Source organism: Physcomitrium patens, chromosome 15, assembly GCF_059467195.1.
Source record: "Physcomitrium patens ecotype Gransden chromosome 15, ASM5946719v1, whole genome shotgun sequence".
In the NCBI taxonomy this organism is placed as follows: Eukaryota; Viridiplantae; Streptophyta; class Bryopsida; order Funariales; family Funariaceae; genus Physcomitrium; species Physcomitrium patens.
Genome location: NC_143424.1, coordinates 17371822 through 17392574, shown reverse-complemented (window position 1 = coordinate 17392574; position 20753 = coordinate 17371822). Strand labels below are relative to the sequence as shown.

General features: G+C 28.0%; 1 protein-coding gene across 6 annotated transcripts; it reads left to right on the top strand.

Moving 5' to 3' along the window:
* The first annotated feature begins 16845 nt into the window (after positions 1-16845).
* On the top strand, positions 16846-20208 carry LOC112292308 (uncharacterized). 6 transcript variants are annotated; one of them, XM_073539108.2, is made up of 9 exons: positions 16846-16980; positions 17543-17652; positions 17760-17867; positions 18042-18158; positions 18293-18568; positions 18734-18815; positions 19191-19355; positions 19541-19589; positions 19781-20208. In XM_073539108.2, exons 2-9 carry the CDS (start codon positions 17625-17627, stop codon positions 20066-20068), a joined length of 1113 nt encoding a protein of 370 aa, XP_073395209.1. In that variant the 5' UTR covers positions 16846-16980; positions 17543-17624; the 3' UTR covers positions 20069-20208. The 6 variants fall into 6 exon arrangements, with proteins under 6 accessions (XP_073395209.1, XP_073395207.1, XP_073395208.1 ...); XM_073539106.2 differs by having other exon boundaries at positions 17748-17867; XM_073539107.2 differs by having other exon boundaries at positions 16897-17417.
* The last annotated feature ends 545 nt before the right edge of the window (positions 20209-20753 follow it).

Below are 20753 nucleotides of genomic sequence, written 5' to 3'. Positions count from 1 at the left end.
GTTATTGAGGCGCAAGGTTGTATGACTGGAAAGACAATAGAGAATTTATCCAATAGTTAATGAACCATCTTCACTCCTCCAAAGAATATTTGCTAAATTTTTTAGAAGAATTTGTAACCTATCTAAAAAAAGAAAGTAATTTAGATTTAGCCACATTAATTGATGACATCTAATATGAAGATATTTTTTAGTTACACATAGATGGTACCTAAGTCAATGACTTAAAGATATTAATAGAAGAAGAAGAGCTGAATCTATCTCTTTACTTTAAAAAAAACTTTAAATTGAAGAAGTTGTGATAAGCTGGTTTCATTAAACTAGTAGAGATAACTGATTGGATTTTATTTATCATATTAATAAAGAAAAAGGATGGAAAGTTTTGAATTTGCATAGACTATAGAAAACTAAATCAATGCACCTAAAAAGATTACTTTCTTCTATCCTTTATAAACACCATTTTAGAGGATGAAGCTAGCCATGAACTTTATATATTTATAGATAGATACTATAGATACAATCAAATCTCTATTGTTCCAGAGGACCACCACAAAATGGCATTTTTAACTTCGTAGAGAACCTTAGTCTATGTAGTCATGCCTTTTAGGTTTTGTAAAGTTCTTTCTACAATTCAACAGATAATGACCTATGCCTTTTTAGATTTGCTACACAAATCAATGATTATTTTTATTGATGACTTTAGTACTCAATCTATTAAAATGCATCACCTTGCTTGTCTTAAACAGAGCTTTGATTGTACTAGACGTATAGGAATAGCCCTCAATTTAGATAAGATCTTTGTTGTAATATAATGTGGAATTTTACTAGGCTATGTAGTTTCTAAGAATGGAAGAAGTCCGATCCAAAGAAAGTAGAAGTAATTATGAACCTTCAACCTCTTTCAACTATAAAAGAAGTATAAAAGACCTTAGATCACATGAGTTGGTATTAGGAAGTTATTTATGATTATGCCACTAAGGCCCTTTCTATAGCTAAATTTTAACAAAAAGTAGTCAAATTTGAATGGATCCAAGAATACCAACATGCATTTGATCAATTTAAAAGAGATCTAAGTTCTTATCTAATATTGAAACCACCAATGTACGATCAACCATTTCATATGTATTGTAATGTGTCATTAATTGCGATAGATAGTAATTTATATCAATCATCAAGTAGAAAAAGAAGAAACTATCTTATTGCTTATGCAAGTAGTCAATTGAATGTAGCTAAAAAAAACTACAGTACAACCGAGATAGAATGTTTGGCTATGATTTTCTTGGTGAAAAAATTCTATCATTACCTTCTATTAAATCTAGTAGTCTTTTTTTGTAAACTACATGGCCATTACATACTTAATCAATAAGATAAATTTAAGTGGAAGGATAGCTCGATGGGTTTTGCTATTGGAAGAATTTTACTATACTTTAGAATACAAGCCTAGTAGAATGCATAATCAAACAGACCATCTATCACAATTGTTAGAGTATATTAATTCTACATCCTTGGATGATAGCCTTATAGATGAATATCTCTTTACTATTTCATCGACTCTAGTATTGTACTCCCATATCATCTAATTTTTGACAACTCAAGAATTATTCAAGAACCTATTCAAAAATGAATGACAAAAGATTAGAATGAATAATAGACACTTTGTAGTGATAGAAAACAAATTATATTGGAAAGAAATAGATGGCATTTTTCAACGTTGTATAACGGTTGAAGAAATATCAACCATTTTAACTACGTGCTATAATAGAGCATGCAAAGATCACTTTTCTAGCATCTTAATAGGACAAAAGATACTTTGAGCTATTTATTATTGGCCTAATTTATTTAAAGATGTCCATGACTATGCAAAATGGTGTGATGCATGTCAATGATATGCAAGAAATAACCTTCATATGAATCTACATCTAAAAGTGTCATTGCTACTAGTTTTCTTTGAAAAATGGGAAATTGATTATATTAGAGAAATTTATCCTAGTACTTTTAGTGGTAAAAAACACATCATTGTGGCTATTGAATATTTAACCAAATGGATTGAGGTATAGGCAGTAGCAACAAATGATGCTACAACTACAACCAACTTCCTATTTTAACAAATCATCACTGAATTTGATTGCCACAAGATATTGATTAGTGATAGAGGTCGACAATTTTTAAACAAAATAATGGAGGAGGTTACAAAGCAATTTATAATTAATCATCATAAGATAACATCCTATTACTCGCAAACCAATAGTCATATAGAAAGAATAAATCAAATTCTTATGAATATCTTAGAAAAAACCATAAAAGATTCAAAATGAAATTGGGATATCAAACTCTTTACTGCCTTGTAGGCTTATAGAACCACCTTCAAGGTTACTATCCAAGCTACATCTTTTTCTTTGATCTACAAGTTAGAATCTATTCTACCAATTAAGTTAGAAATTCTATCTCTCTAGATTGCCATTAATGAGAGGTTCACTTATAATGAATCCTTGAAGGATCACTTAGAATAATTAGAGCACTTGAATAAAACATGTAGGATGAGTATCCAATATATAGAAGCTATTCAAAGCAGATACAAAATTACCTTCGATAAAAGACTCAAAAATCGGATTCTTCAACTTGACATATAAGTTCTACTTGAAGATGCTAAGAAACTTGACTTTTCAGGTAAGTTTGATGCTCTTTGGTTAGGCCCCTATTTGATAAAGGAAGTCTTTTCTAGTAATTCTATTCAACTACAAATCTTAAATAGAGAAGACTTTTCAACTCGTACTTCTAAGAATAGATACAAAAAATATAAAACTTAATGATTAGGTTGTTACCACCACCTTGTATTTATCAACTATTTACTAAAATTAGATATAGAAATTTCTTTTTGTGGACATTCACCATGATTATAAAGATCTTGGAAGTTTTAACATCTTAAGTTGGCCTATAACTTGCTACTACTATATAGTTTAGAACAATTTCTAAAAATATCTACCTATGGATACAAAAAGTGAGTTGAGATGGAAATTAGATTCAAACCGATTTAGGATTAAAACCCTATGGATTTTTAGATTAGTACTATTATTATTGTAAGCTAGTAAGTATTAAAAAATATATATATATATATATATGACAAATATGATAGGATCCTTCTATGCGAGTGTGCTTGGATCAACTTATATAACTTATAAGATATCTTTATTTAGATTTATACTAATAAAAGCTAATATTAACATTCTAATTTATTAAATTCAAAATTTTCTTAAAATTTGATCATTTTTTAGTTCAAATTCACTCCAATGAAGGCGGAAGGCAGGTTTGTAATGTTTATGGCTATAGATTCAAATTGATTCTATCTAAGGAGAATGAGATTTTTTTTATATTTTTATTTATAGATCCAAGCAACTCGGATTTGGATAGAAAAGTCTAACTCCAATTCTCTTCTTAGTTGTAACTATGAACTAAATTCTTAAAACCATGAGGCTCAATAGATAAGACAACTAACACTTCTATTAGCAAGAGACTTTGAGTTCTTCTCCTCTTTTAGTTGTTCCAAATATTTACTATGTATGAGCACAGTTAATAGCTCCAATGATTAATTATGATTACTTTTATGATTTTTTTACATATTTTTATTAACTTTAATGCTAATATGATTAATTTATGGATCTAAATTAATTTTTTTAGTTAAATATGACTTAAATTATAACTTTAGGTTTTTAATTAGGTAGATAATTTTAATTATTAGATTGAGTGATTGTTAAAAATTCTAAAATTATAAGTTTAGAAGATCTATATATATATATATATATATATATATATATATTTTTAATCTCTTTTAAATCCTCTTTTAGTATTAAAATTAGAATTTTAGTAGAATTTTTCTTCTAAGTCTTACAAATTATATCTTGAATTAATCCAAAATCTTAGTTTTCAACTCCAAAGCTAATTTCTAATTTGACTATGGTTAAAAAATCCCTTAAGTCTAATTTCTCTATCATCCTATTTAAGTTTTAAGATTTTTTTTAAGGTTAAATTTCATGCCACAATTTGAATGGATTAAAAATATAAAGCCTAATTATAAAAATAATTATGATTTCTAGAAGATGGAGGTGAGCTAATTGTTGTGGTGGAATATTAGTGGTGTTAATTTTGCCAAAAAGGTTGACTATTCACAAGTTTTAGAAATATGTCTTAAGCTTGACTATTCACAAGTCCAAATCCGAGTTTTAAATCATAAAAATTAATTATTTTTCTAATTTAATTATAAGTTTTAATTATAATTCTAATTTTATTCAATCTAGTTGGAGATCAGCAAGGACTCTTGCCATCAAGCCATCATGATCACCATTATTCAATTTAAGCTCCTTTAAAATTATAACACATTATAAATATTTCTATAATTTGTTTTAGAAATATTATATAAAAATATATTTTAGAAATATTAGTGGTGTTAATTTTTCCAAAAAAATATTATTTTTTAAATTTTAGGCATTTCCAGCCTTAAAATCGTATTTATGCTTAGAGTGATTGTGAACCCTTGATCTTGGTTAGGAGTTTTTTGATTTGCATGGCGGAGATGTAGCCACCACCTTTGGCCCTCTTCTCAGCTGGTTAAGAGGGCTTGGGTGGCCAAACTCCCTTTCTCTCTTCTTCCTTTTGTAAGGCGAAGCCTTGCCAAATTATTTCTAGGCTTTTAATTGAAGGGAATTTTTTCCTATATTATCATTACTTTAGTATTTTTTTCTCTCAGTTAATTTTTTATGATTTTGAGCAATATTTAGTATTTATATTCTTCTAATTACCAACTTTTTAACAATATAAGCTACAAGCAATTTAAAGCTCAGACGGATTTTTGGCAAATTTTCAAGTGGTAGGAGGTCTATTGCCCTTGATAGCGTAAGAGTATCAACTTCAAAAAAATTTAACTTGGTGACTTCTAACTCAAATTTAATATGACTTAATATTATGAGTATAATTTAAAGTTAATTTTATCAAAAAATTTAAATCATTAACTTTTAAGTTATAACAAATTTTTGATGATTTTTAGAGTGAGAATAATTTTTTTGTCTTTTGTAATTGTCGTTTTACTTACTCTAGACTAATCTAATTGGAATAAACTTGTATTAGAAGTTTTGAACATAAAAAATGACTATCCGAATGAGTTTTCATATTAAGGTCATATAATTAACTGTCTCCTGATCAACTAAAACATCCAAGAAAGCTACAATGCCTCCCACATTCTATTAAATAAAATATTACAATCGATAATTCTATATTATGCATTCACTGTCTCCTCTCCTTTCCAAACTTATAACAATAATAGGTAATACTGCACTATCTTAAAAGACTACATAAAATATTTTATAATCCAATTACTAGAATTCTCCAAAACTAACTATCATTCTTAGTAATCTGCTTCATACAATTTTAGACTCCAATGACTTCTTTTTGGCATATTCTCAACTTTCAAAAATCAATGTATTAAAATTCTTCTAATCATATCTATACTTCACAAACATCTTTTATTATCAACTTTCCAATCCTCTACTTATAATTCAGCACATAATAAATTCAATTTCTCATTTGACAACATAAAAAATAAATCTTTCATTCATTTCTAAATTTCACTTCACATTATTCAAATTCTATTCATTACTCTTCTTTTATAAAAAAACAAAGAAACAAAGAGGTAGCACTAAGCTTACCCAAGATCATGACTATCACAGTTTGGTCCTTTCTACTTCTTCTTCAACCTACTTATGCTTTCATCAAAATGCCAACCACTATACAACTGATGGTAACTACTTTTTTTGACTACATCATCCATCCTACCTCTAAACTATTCATTTATTAATTTATTAGCTTCTCTTAATCCTACATACTATGTATTGTAAAACAAAAAAATCCTACCCATTCTACACCTTAGTAGTTTAGAACAATTAAATTTGAAAAAAATATAGCTTAATACTATTAATGTTTTATTATCAAATCTTATTGTAGGAAGAAGATTGCTAAATTTAATTTTAGAAAAAAATTAGAATTACTAATTTTGAATCATTAATCAACTTTTAGTGAATTTTTAAGTATAAAGGATCTATTGCCAACACAGCCCAAGTGGCTCTACTTGAAAAAACCATATCTCAAGAATTTAGATCGGATTGTTACAAGATTTAAGAAGATAGAAGCATGCTAGAGTAAACCTTAATCACACCAAATTTTCCATGCATTGGAGTCTCAAGAAATTTTTGGTGAATTTTTTAGTGGCAAGGGTGGTTGCCTATAATTTGACATCTCAAGGTATGTTATTGTTTCTTCTCTAATAATTTTTTAATTATATTTTTTAGCTCCTAATTTTCTATATTAGTTCTCATTTACCTTATTATCCTTAATTAATATTATTTAATAATTTTTAAGAAATTTTCATTCATTCTAGTAATTAATGATAAAATTTTATCTTTTCATCCATCTTTATCTTTAAAAGAAATAAGTAAAACAATGAATTTTATCTTTTCATCTTCACCTTTTATTTTTATTATTATTGTATAATTTTTACTTTTTATCTTTAAATTTATATTCTAATTATTTTTACACTTTTTACTCAATTTTTAGTTATTAATTTTAACTTATTTTTTATTTTATTTTTATCTTTATTTATAATTTTCAGAATTTAAACTTGATTAAGTAAATCTTAGAAAGAAATTAACTTATTCAACTATAATATTAAAGAAATCATAAAAAATCATATACTTGACTTATTATATTTAATTAAATTAATTAAAAAAATTATATCATTTTTTATTTTTTTATTTTTTTCATATATTTATGGTTTAAATTTCTACTTAGGTTAATATTGAATTTTAATCTAAGTCACAATTGAATCAAATTGGAACTTAAGTGAGGGAAGAAAAAATTGCTCATATAATGCTTTGAGCCATAATTTGAGTTTTTAGACGAATTTTTAGATCAAAATTTCCAAAGATGTGAATTGTTAGGTTAAAAAGCTATATATCTTAATTTTATGGAATTTGAGAACTTAGTTTATAAATTATAAAGAAAATTGCATGTACGTGCATGTAAGCAAGGATTTCAAGCTACTATTAGGACTTTAGCAATACCTCAAGATCCATAATGAATTTGTAATTGAAATTTGTTTTCATAGTTGTTTAAAATATATCAATACTTCATGTAAAATTTTTATTTATTTAAATGGTCTAATTATAAAAAATAAGTTGTTGAAGTTTTAAAAAAATTTATATTAAGGATATGTAAGGATTTAGAATATTTTTATCACATTTTAGCTATTTTTTGGTACTTAGGACTTATGTATTGATGTAATTACTCCTATAGGAATAATTTATATATAAACTTAGTACTTTCTTATTTTGATACTTAATTGAGTAATTAATGACAATCAAAAGCCTAGTGCTTTTTTGAAGCAACTCTCTCTATTCTAATATCATATCATCTATCCATGCTCAAAATCAATTGACTACCTCCTTTGCTCATAAAGATTCTTAAACATAAGATTTATTTCTTAACTATAGTCCATCAAAGCAACAATCAATTCATTCATATTTCCAATGTTTATCAATGCCTCTATAGATTTTTTTAGTCCAATACTTTTAAGTATAATAACTTGAAACCTTTTTTAACACTTTAATTATCAAAAAAACTCTTTTAATGTAATTTTTTTTTTTTTTTACTTGAGGATTATTTGCAATAATTATCAAATTTATCTTCTTTATCTTCACATATTCATGCATCAATAGCATGACTCAATCTAGCTTCTTCCATTAATTGTCTCTTTTATTAATATTATTAATAATAAAAACATAGAATTTTTTCTTGGAAATTTCCAAAATCTCTTTTAATGTAAACTCAATCTTAGTGTTGAGTATATGTTCTTCAAGCACCTCCTTTAAATTTTTTATTGCCTCAATATCAGAAAATTGTTTGTATGTTGATGACTTATCTTTGTTTCTTATGTCTTTTGATTTTTCCTTCAATATTGCAAAAGCATCCTCTATTGATAATTCTTGTGAAGCCATTTCACAAGCATTCTTTTCTTAAATTTGTCTTTTGGAAGTATTTTTTTTTTCTTATATCTTCAAAATCTTGCTTCTACTTTTTCTCCATCAAAGCTTCATATTGGCTTCTAGCAATATATATATGTATTAAAAGAGTTGTTATAAAATCCTTCTATCTTTTAACTTTACAAATTCTAGTATTAGTCTCCAACAATGCTTCCATTGGAATCTTTATTTTTTGCATTGTAAAAATGGCAAAAGACTAAAGTGCATTTGATTCAATATTTTCAATGAAATCTTGTTTTTTTGTCATCATCTACTATAATATAATAATTTGCAGCTTCCATTTTTATAATCTCATATATAATCAAATAATTTTTAATTAATGATTTCATATCTTTTTTACTAAATTTAATTGAAAAAAATCTACTAATATTCTTTAATGCTACTTTTCTATCTTTCTAAAAAATAATGACTTGTTATATCATCTTATTGAATTCACCATAATCTTTTTGAGGATAAAAAATATTATCACATCAAATATATCTTTGTACATATTCTTGTTTAGAAGTAATCTTTGAATTGTCTGTAGAAGTTTTTTTCTTGAGCTTTGTAAGTTTGATTTGAAGATCTTGCACCCTATATATAATCTCTTCAAGTATCATATCTTCTTTCTTTGATATAATCATTGAAGGTTGAATAATAGGTATTATTGATCATGAAGTAGACACTTAAATTTTAGGTACTTGTACAACTCTTTAAATACCAATCTCATCTTTTTTTTTTTTTTTTTTTTTTTTTTTGCAAGTAATTCTACAGCATCTTTAATTTTTCTCCATTTTGTTGTCAATCCTTCATCTTCTTCCTTATTCTCAAAAAAAACTTTCAACTTCTTTTGCAATTCTCCATTAATTACTCAAAGAAAAAATTCAACCTTATTTGGTTCCAATATTAAGTTTTTTACTTTAAATAACTAAGAATATTACCTCTCATACTTCTTTAATTACTTTGTAGCTTATTAATTTTTATTAGGCCATTCAATCTATACCAAAAACTATTTCTTGATAATTCAATTACTATCTTTTAAGAAATATTCATCTTATAATGCATGTGAAAAAATCTTCCATTAACTTCCAAATTACTCCATAATTGACCTTATATGCTCTTTTATCTCTAATATTATAGCAAGCTTAAATAATTAAATCATCTCTTTTTAAAAAATACAATTCAATTCCATTTTTTCTACAAAATATCTCAAATATTTAGAAATATTCTTTCCATTAAAGTAATTAATCTTGTTAATCATTGCTTATAATGCTTTTGTTGCTAAAGTCTCTTTGCAATCATTAACTTCTTATTTCTATATAAATAATATAAATATAAAAAATATATTTATAATATTTTAATCTAAATATATATCTTATCTTCCAATAGAAAATCCACTTTAAGTTCTACTTAAAGATCCACTTGAAGTTTTATCCAAAGCTCTATACAAAGCACTATCAAAAGCTCCATTTATAAATCCACCTAAAACTCTAATCAAAGCTCCAACTTCCATCTTCTTGCCTTCCTTCTCTATCAAATCCAAATAAGAATGAATAAAATCCAACATCTTTTATTACAAATTTTTATGTTAAATTCATCACTATATTATATTATGTGTCTTTTTGTTTGGAAATACATTGGGTACTTGGTTCTAGAAGGTGAATTTATATGTTGTAATTATCTAAAAAATCCTGATAGGTTTCAACCATTAAGAAGAAAGGAATTTGAATTACAATGCAAAAGGACTTAAAATCAATACAAAGTGCTCAAAAACACTCTTCTTAATAATCTCAAGCAAATAAAAATCTTAATTATCTCCTTATTTGTTATTTTTTGTAACTTCAAATTTTCTTTTTAAATCCTAATTTTAGGAAGTAAGCTTCAATTAGCTATAATTTTCCATCTAATCATTCAATTGATGCAAAACTTTCCATACTACTCAAATAATATATCTTCTATAAGCTCAAAAAATTTCAATTCAATCAAACTTACAAATTATAAAAAAAATAAAAAAGAATCGTACTAGTATTCTTTAGTTGCTTACTTGAAGGTTAATGATTAAGTTCGAACAATAATTTTTCCATCTCCAATCATTAATATGTAGCTTGATACATTAATCTTCTAAAACCATACCAAATTTCTCCTTATTCCAATAAGTAGATCTTTAGATATTGCCAACTTTTGATACCTCCTTGCACTAATAATTGAATAAATTACAATCATACTATTAGAATAATACAAAATTTTATGAAAAATTAGCACGCCTATTTAACTACACACTAACAAAATTTGAACTATAGATGTCATACAAATCTCACAAATCAGTTGATAGTGCTAGCCCTAATATTATTGTATAAATTCAAAGTCATCAATATAAACTCTGATTTTGTACAAAAATTGCAAAGTATTTTCAAAACCATTGAAAATAAGCTTTATAACTTTGGAACAAACTTGAAGCCCATTCTTTGGTCCAACTCTTCAATCTCCAAAATCTTTGCTATTTTGTCATAAATACCTATTTTAATAGTTAGAGGTTTGATTTCAACCTTGACCTACAAACAAACATCCCTTGAATATCAATTCAACCTTTTTTAGGGATTTTTTAACACAATACTATCTATAACTTAATCTTAGAATTGACCATATTAAATATTTATCTAATCTATTTTATTTTTATTAATTTGTAGACTTCTAAGATACAAGAAGGATTTTCTTTATAATCTAAAAGATAAATTTGCTAACCAACCTTCAATCTACTAACTATTATATTAAGAAAATAAACTAAAAGACTTTTATAAAAGTTTTGTTTAAATATCTAAAATTATTATTGAATCAAGATAATAGAATATAAATCATAATATCATTTTTTTTTTACATTTTTACCATATAATTGTATTACAATATGATAAAATATTGCTTCTTGAGCCATATAAGATAGTAAATATCTCAAGAAAAAGACCAATGCTACTATCTTCTATTGAACTAGATAATAATTAAGAATTTGATGTAAAAGAAATCTTAGATTTAAGGCAGTACTTTATTTGATTAAAATATTTTATTTATTGACATGGATACAATATTAGTAAATATACATAGTAACTAGTAAAGAATCATGTAATGAAATAGAAAAAGTCAAAGATTTGATCAAAATTAAGATAAAAAATTAAGAAAAGATGATAAATGAAGATTGTATTCTATCTTTCATTCTTCATTGAGATTTTTTTGTATTAAAAGTATTGATAAGATAGGAAAACAATAGCTAGCAAATTCAGCTCAAGAGCTATTATTTGTTGACTTACACATAAGACATTGTGATTGTCACAATCTTTAAGATGACGTAATAGAGACAAAAAGCTTTAAAAACAACATATTCTTCTTCAAATAAATGGCAAGATATAACTTGTTTGATATTAGGACCTTAGAAGAGACTCCTAGTATTAAGCAAAATTATTAGAGGTAAAAACAACTTTTAATAGTATTATAAATATTTTATTTGAAAGAAGTTACAAAGGCCTCAACATTGATCAAATATCAGGATAGTCATTTTGCCTTAAAATAGAACATTATTAGTGGCTAAAATAACCTATCTATTACCTTTGAAAAAAACAAAGATAAAAAGATGTAACAAATACAATTCATTACATTTTGAACTTTATCAGCATGTGATTATTACTCCTCATAGAATTTATTTCTGAAAAAGAAAATAATATAACATATATATATATATATATATATATATATATATATAGTAGTAATTTAGATAATATAAATAGGTAGAAATAGATAAAAATAGATTAATTTAATTATATCTTATAGTAAAGCTTTGTAGAAGCTTTATACAATGATTTCACTTTTATACATGTCCAAAGATGATTGATAGGTTGAATACTTGGCCAATATGTTAGCCTTGTATCATATATGTTGGTAGTTTGTGGTACAAGCTAATTATATGGCGGACAAAGAGAAACTTATCTTAGAAGTTAAGACACATGTCTTGCAAATTGGACACATGTTAGAAATCTTATAGAACATTGTTACATAGCTCTTAGTTAATTAGTATGTATGAGAACAAAAATAAAGCCTTCTTTATTCTTATCAATTTTTTTCTTGCTTCTAGTTTAGTTTTAAGAGTCTCTAAATTTCTAGTCTTTGGTAGTAGCCATTCCAATTTCTTCTTGAACATATATATATATATATATATATATATATATATATATATATATATATATATATATATATATATTTATCATTTTATCATCTCTCTTTGATACTTATCTTACTTATTTACATGAATTCTTTGAATTCTTGTTCTTGATAAAATCACAAATAATAAAAATCTCAATACAATCTTATATCACTCAAAAAGAGTAGATATATATTTTAAAATAATATAGTATTAGAACTATAATATCTATTTTAAAAGATAAGAATATTAAAAATTCTTGAGACTAAATTAAAAATAAAAAATATATTGACAAAAGTGAAGATAGATTTATTCTTACTTCCATACATATTATGTAACTAAGAGCTATATTACAATGTTCTATAGGAATTCAATATGTGCCTTATTTGCAAGAAACATGTCTAACTTTCAAGTCCAACTTTTTATATGTATAACATATGGCTAACTTCTTGGCTAAGTTTCTAACCTATCAATCAACTACAAACACATGATTTTTCTAATTTTTTTTAATCTTAAATATTTTTTCTTATAAATTCAAAATTAACCAATATATTTTTATTCTTTATAATATAGTTATAATTTTTTCTTGTCAATTTTGATATTTTTTCTTGTCTTGTAAGGAATTGAAAAAGTGTAGCTTTAATTTTTAAATCTTTTATAATTTATTGTATATGTTAATTAATAAAATTATTTTTTAATAAATATAAAAGTATTAAGTTTCTAAACAATGATATTTTAACTAAAATTCAAAAAGTCAATTGTCACATTTGAAAGCTATTAACAACTTGAAGGTATAATAAGTTTAGGAATATTTTCTTCAAATTACATTGTAGCCTATAAAGAAATTAACTACTACATGCAAGAACATTCTATTCAATATTTATTGCTAATTATCAAAATTGTGATGGATATGTTAATAAAAATTAAATTTTATTAGTTTTTGTATAAGCAAATTATCATTTTATATTAAAAAAAACAAAAAAAATAAATCATTGAAATTATATAATATATAATATTTTTGGTTAATATTTTTTTTAAATCAAAATAAAATGTAAATCTATTAAGTAAATTTTTAAAAATAATTTGACTTAAAATACTTGAATTGGATAAATAAGAAGTTTAGATTGGATAAAAAGTTATATTCAAATAATGAATCTTTGAAACTTAGATCTAATACCATCAAACTTTTTTTTAAAAAATAACTTTCAATTTTTTAGCAACTACATTTGCATGAATTAATTAAAATAATATAAGTTTTTCAAAAAATCTTGTCTTACCAATGTCTTTAAGATTAATTACTCTTAATATTGGTTGAGGTAGTAGACAAAGCTGATGCATAGTAAGTATCATATCTCTCATTTGTTCTTGAATTTATACTATGGAATTCTTCATTTCTACCAAATCTATCATATTTATAAGGACTTATATATTTCTATAAAATTAGAAATAAATAAAAATAATAATATTAAAAAATTATTAATATTAATTCAAAGAATAAAATTTACAACCTTTAAATATTTTTGATGATGTAAAAAATAAATAATAAGCTCTTTATTAAGAAGTATTAAATCATGATATTATATATAATATTCATGGTAAAATATTATGATATAGAGTAAGTAAAAAAAATAAAAGATAATATATTTTTATATTATTGAATAAAGTTTAAAATTAAATATAAAGAAAAAAATAATTAGAATGATTATTGCCAATTATAAAGAAATTAGAAAGTTTTGAATTAGATAGACCAAAATATAAGGCATTGATGAGACTAAGAATGATTCACTTTTGCCTCCTTATATATCTTGTTAAAGCTTCATCAAAACTACAAGGCTTGAAACCTAAGTGTTAAGTTGTAAGTTTCTTTGAATGCAGCTTTGCAAAAGTATAATACTTATAAGACAAGATTTTATAACCATGTGATAAATCTGTAGATATAAAAATATTTAATCTCCATCTAAAATACTTTATCATTATTAAGTAGATTATTAAATTAAGAAATAGATTTAAAGAAATATATAATATGAAAAGAAAAAAAACTTAGAGCAACAAGGTCTAAAGTAGATTGAAGAAATCCAACCTACTTTAAAATTCAATGCCCAAGTTAGGTCAAATTAGAGTTTAGACAGTAGATGGACTTTTGATCTAAAGCTGATACTTAAATCACCTAAAAACAAGACACTTAAGTTAGATTAAATTAAGATAAGACAATAAATAGGCACTCAAAAATGAAACTTAGCTATCATAATAAATTATAAGTAATATAATTATATAGAAATATCATATTAATATATATATATATATATTATTTATTTATATATTTTTTGAATATAAAATTATATTTAAATATAAGAATATTAATTATAAAAGCTTAAAATATGACTAATTTTTTTTGTAATTAATAAATTTAATAAGTTTCTAAATTTTATTTTTTTTAATTTTGTACCATATAATAAATAGATATCACTTATAATTATAGTATCTAAAAAGAATAGATAATTATATAATGTAACTAAAAAAAACCTTTTTATTGTCCTTTACAAATTTTATTCTTAATGTGGTAGTTGAATATGAATATTTTTTTATTTTAGATGTATTTTTAGAATGTAAATTTTTTTGTACTTCTTTCAAAGTTAGATTTTTAACTATCTTCACAATAAATTAGAAAAATATGATTATATGATCACATCTTTTAAAATTAATGTCTAATTTTTTAATTTATCTTATTTATTTTTAATGTTGATAAAATCAAATATAAAATTAAAATAAAATTTTAAAAGAATAAATTAATTATATATATTTTTAAAATAAATAATAATTAAATATATAATAAATTTTAGAATATGATATATTAATAATTTGAGATAATTTTTTGGATGCTAATATATAATTGGATTTTCATCTTAAATGAAATTACTCTGAGTTAGATTATATGAAAAAAATACTCAACACATAGCTTTCTAATGTTATGTTGCATTTACATTTGATATTCTTTTTTTGACTCATTTCTATATATCAAATAATAAAAAATTAGTTGCCTTAATCTTTGTGAATTTGAATATATATATATATATATATATACATATTAATTCTATAGAAATTTACTTGAGTTTAAAAGTTCTTACAAAATTAGTTGATATAATTACCACATCAATTATTGTTTTATGTTCTCAAAGATGTACTTGCAAAAATTATTATTACTTATATTAAATATTTCCTAAATTTTGGTGGTTAAGATGGACAAGATTATAGTACTAACTAAATAATGTAATCATAGATTTCAAAAGTTATATTGTATGTGCTCTTGGATCTTATTTTTTTAAAATAATGGTTATGAGGATAACAAAATTATCCTTAAACTACGAGAAATATATAAATTATTTTTTTTATTAATTTTTAAAAATCAAATATAACAAGTTTGTAACACCAAGATATATGTTAGCATAATTCAGAACAAAAGATGCGATTTTTCTCATAATTCTATAACAAAGCTTTGGTGGATTTTTTTTTGTTTTTGTTTTGTTTTGTTTTTTGTTTTTCCATATCTCAAATTATTATTTTTTTCTTTTTCGAAGTAAAAATAAAAATATATAGTTTGATTAAATGTTTTATTACAATTTGAATAAAGAAGATAATTTTTTAAATTATAACTAAAGTAACAGTACCATTTATTGAAGTTATTTTATTTTTTAATATTTTTTAATATTTTTTAATATTTTTTTAAAAAAATCTTAAAATAAGGTTTTTAACATCCTAAAGGTATTGAGATAGTTGTGCAAAAGTTGGTGGGAAAAATCATGTGGTAGTCCAGGTAGGGTCATTGGTAAAGAACGTATTTCAAAGATAAAGTTGAGGCATGGACATGACCATTATGAACTAGGAATTTTTCAAACCGTTGTTACGAGGATTGTAGTGATCTTTCTGACCTGAGAATATGTTCAATATGTACGTTGGCTTCAAATGCAGAATCTGAAAAGGACAAGAATAGCCTTGTTAGATATGACTTGGAAGTATCCCCTCCTCATTTCAACGGCCTGGCCCTGCAAGCATTACTGCTGTTTGATAATTGTCAATTGAGCCAAATGCAGCCACCATTCAGAGAGAGTACAACACAGGAAATTTTGGCCACAAGAATGGTCAACATAATCCAGTAAGTAATGAGTAGAACAGACAAGTGAATGCCCAGAAGGAGGTAATTAAATCTACTCAAAAGTAATTCCTACCAACAATAGAATAATTCCTGCACTCAAACTTAAATCTGTGATGTCTATTTCATGCTGCAAGCAACCAAGTGCAAAGGGATACTAAGGGAAGGTTTTAGCACTGTACATTGATGCATGGAGTACGTATTCTTGTGCACTATCAAATAGTTTTATTAGTTTAACAGCACATTGAATTTCAGTATGCTGCGTTGTCTCCACAAAAGCCTGTGCTGGAACTGCAAACGCGATGCCATGTACTGAGACTTTCTGGAAGATTGAGCAAAGTGGACATCAAATCGAGAGAGTGCGAAAGAGAGGCAGAAATATTGTAAATCTGCTGCAAGCTCGAAGTATGGTGGAAATTCCTCTGGAAAGCAGAGAACTCCTCATCATAGCCATTTCAGACAGCAAAGAGTCACACTTAGTTGGAATGGCGCAATTTCATTTCTTCACTGCTGTACTCACAACGTGTGCCACGGGGTTCAGTGAGCTGCTGAAGGGGCATTGGAGTCTGCCTCAAAGTTACTAGAAATGGGTAACCCTCCATTGCCATCATGTCAGACAGAACGACGGCATGTTTATTAGCCCACAATGTCTCCGCTATTATCTTATCACATGAGTTTCCACCAGCTACAAAACCAGCTACAAATGGTTAGTTAAAACTGGAGTAATACACAATCTGATACATAGGAACCTTGTTGCTCATCATAATTAAGCGGGCCGGCTGAAAAGGTGGTTGAACCAAACTACTCAACACAATGACCGTTATTGCAGTTACCCAATCCAAAGCTGCACAACTGCACACCATCTCTCGTACTTCTCCCCGCATACCGTTTTGAAATACGGTGTCGTCGGCAAATTTCATTCCGATGTCAGGGTGCTTTCGCCGTAAGAGCAGCTCATTACAAAATAATGATCTGCTAATGACAGTCGAAGAACATTCATACCAGCAACTGTGATAGTTGCGTGAAGGTAGTGCATCAATGAATCGCTTAACACGAGAGGAAGTTCCCCGAGGATCCGCCTTGAGTGGTTGATAGATTTGCAGAACTTATCAAAGCTCATCGTGAAGTTGTTTGATGGTGCGAGGGTTATAGGAACGAAAGTATATCAAAGTCAACATAATGTGCAACAGCTGGAGCTTAGCACAATTGATTTCCTGCGGGCATTGAAAAAGACATGGCATGCCTCGCTCAGATAGATCAAGGTAAGAAAATCCTCGATTTCATCCTCAGGTGTAATGATGAAATAGTTGCACACCAGCAAATTGTGTGTCAAACCGTCTGCATTGGCTGAACACAGCAAAAATGGCAGCCGCGGAGTTCGGAGTGGGAGGATATTGGAAGGATCCCAATTACCAGCGTGGCACATGTGTAAACACGCTGCGCGATGCTCTGCGCTCTTGGGCTAAGGAAGTCTCACGTAAATTCACTTTCCTGCTCCCTATCACCACAATTCTTAGGGTGGTACGTTGCAATTATTCTGAATGAAAAGCTGGTAAATCTCCCGTTTTCTTTCATAAAGTTATCATGTGTGATTTCAAGATAAATGATGCTTCTTTAAATGATTTGTGAGGAGTATGAGCTGTGTTTGCAGGAATGAAGAAGAGGGACGCAGATTTGTCCACGTCCATTCAGAACTGTGCTCGGCTGGAGCAAAATTTCATCGCTGTGCAGAATTGTGGCATTGACCCAGACACATTTCAGTGCACCCGTAATATGCCTGCATCTAGCACTTCCTATAATGTTTCACGTAGAGACAACTGCAAATGAAACAAAAGAAAAATGGGCATGAGATGCAGCACCAGAGGGATGATATAGGGTGCACGTGTGTGTGCAGAAGAGCAGATTGCAAGCCTTCTGGGGGCGGCAGAGAGCATTATGGCGGTGGAGGAGATGCACTCGTTCATGGCGGAGAGGAATCGGGCGGCGCTGGACGCGTCGTTCCTGCTGTTCGGAGCGAAGGGCATCATCAAGGCCCCGGAGATGTGTGTGGGGTGCGTATTACCTCAACAGCGGCGCGTTGGCAGTTCAGACAAACCCGCCGTAGTAGTGAAGACCATGTCCGACGGGTGGCAACCGAGGTGGCCTGGCGACCTCGGCGATCCCTTCGAGCCCTACACTGTGCGTGCCCTGCAATCCAGTAGATGTCTGCAGCCCTGGTCCGACCCTCAGCAAGAGTCCGCATCTCTTTCTTTGTGTTTGCAAGGTCAGGGTGGGGGTGGAGAGATGGTGTGCAATGAATGGCGGTGAGGGCCTGCACTGAAAAGGGGATGGGGCTGCGGGCAGTGTTGATGGTGGTGGTGGGATGTGGAGGCATGCAGCAACTGTTGGAGCAGTACCTGCACAGCGCCGTCTCCTATCATGCCAAGTTCGTTACTCTCCCCCTCTCTCCCTTCATCTCTGATTCATTCCTATGCCTGCCTGCGTGCATCTCTCTCTCCCTGCCTCCCCTCCATCTCATTGGCACTCTTTGCTTGCTTTATTGCTTGGTTGAGGACATGACCATACCTTCCGCCTCTCTCCCTCTCGTGCTCAAGTAGAACATTACAGTGCTTTGTATCTATACCCCCCCCCCTTTTTTTTTATTTCAAACAATGTAAGGAGAACAATCTAAGTTGAATGAAGCAAAACAAAGGGGTGGCAGTGGCACAAGTTAGTGAGTAAGAATTGCCCTGGTAAGCTTGGGTTGGGGAGGCGGATGAGGCTGAGAGTCTTGTGGTGCGAGGGTGGATTCCTTGCCCAGAGCATTGGAGCAGTTCAGTGGTGCCTTTGCAGCTATGAAGCGCGCCAGCAAACAAGCACGAGATGTGGCATACATCCACACTCTTGCTGCTGCTGCTGGCTTGTCTGTCAAAGAATACCAACGCCTTCTTGAAATGTTCAACCGCATTGATCAATGCAAGATTGGGTATAATGCGATTGCTGTACTCCTCCATACAGAAACATAGTTTGATTTCATATCCTTTGTTGATTGGACATTACTGTCAATGTGTACAATTTAATTAGCTGGTATATAATTAGTTAAAATTGTAACGTACACATGATTTTATTTATGAATGAGTATATAAATTATATTTTTTGATGCAACACCAGGACAATAAGCAAACAACAACTTATGGCTGCAATGAAGCGTGACAAAGATGTAAATAAGAAATGTCTAAATTTTATTTTTTAAAATAAATAAATAGATATGTATATTTTTATATTTTTGAGAGGTAAATTGTTCCAAATCACTGGAGATTGAAGTTAAGATGAAGGTGCTGGGTTTGTGCCAAAGGGTAAGTAACAGAAAGGGAGGGCATGGGGTGGGGTGGGGTGGGGTGGCTCGCACAGATTGCAGCATTCATGCAGCTATCCAGGGCCAAGCAGAAGGATGGAAGGAGAGAGTCATTTGAGGGGGTATTCAATCGGATAGACTGCGAGGGAGGGGGAGCTGTGACTTGGGAGGCATTTCTGCACTTCTTCTCCAGTGAAAGATCCCTCATGACGGATTCCGCCTTGAATCCAATGTGTGTGCAGCCAATGTGCAACCAACCATTGTGTGTCCAGGCTGCAATGTGTGGCGGCCCTCCACCCCCCTTGTTCCCTCCCTCCTCCCTTTGTAAACTTGGACCATGCTAGCCCATTCACCATTTTTTCTACATATTTATCAAAACCATAAATATTCTGCACAAATGAAATCTATAAATATGTATATATATATATATATATATATATGTACAATTTAAATACGGATTTTTTAAAATGGTATTTTCTATTCATTGGACTTGCTACAATGAATATAACCTAAATGAAATCTTAGATGAGTGTGTTGGCTCACTGAATATCTCATCAAGAAACAAAAAAATATTAATATTAATATTAATAATAATAATAATTCCAAAAATAAATGTATGAATATAAAAAGAACACATGATCATCTAAAAATAGATAATTCTACCAAATATGTGATTAAAGAAGAAAAATGAATCCACTTTATAGGTGATATAAATGTACTTAAGCTAATTATTAGTAGCTATCATATTTATATGTAAGTTACATTCATATTTACACAAATTCAATGCATAAATTCAACTATTGAGTATTTTAAGAATTCATACTTATTAGCATGTCAATAAATGAATCTGAACTTGTAGAATGTCAAAAAAATAAAAATAAACTTCACAAAACCAGTTGGATCAATTGGGTTTCATAATTATTTATGTACAAACGTAATTTTATTTTTTATGATTTAAATAACTTGAGTTACATTAGAAGTGAATTCATTTCAGATTAGATTTTAAGAAAACATAAGATGTCCGAAAAT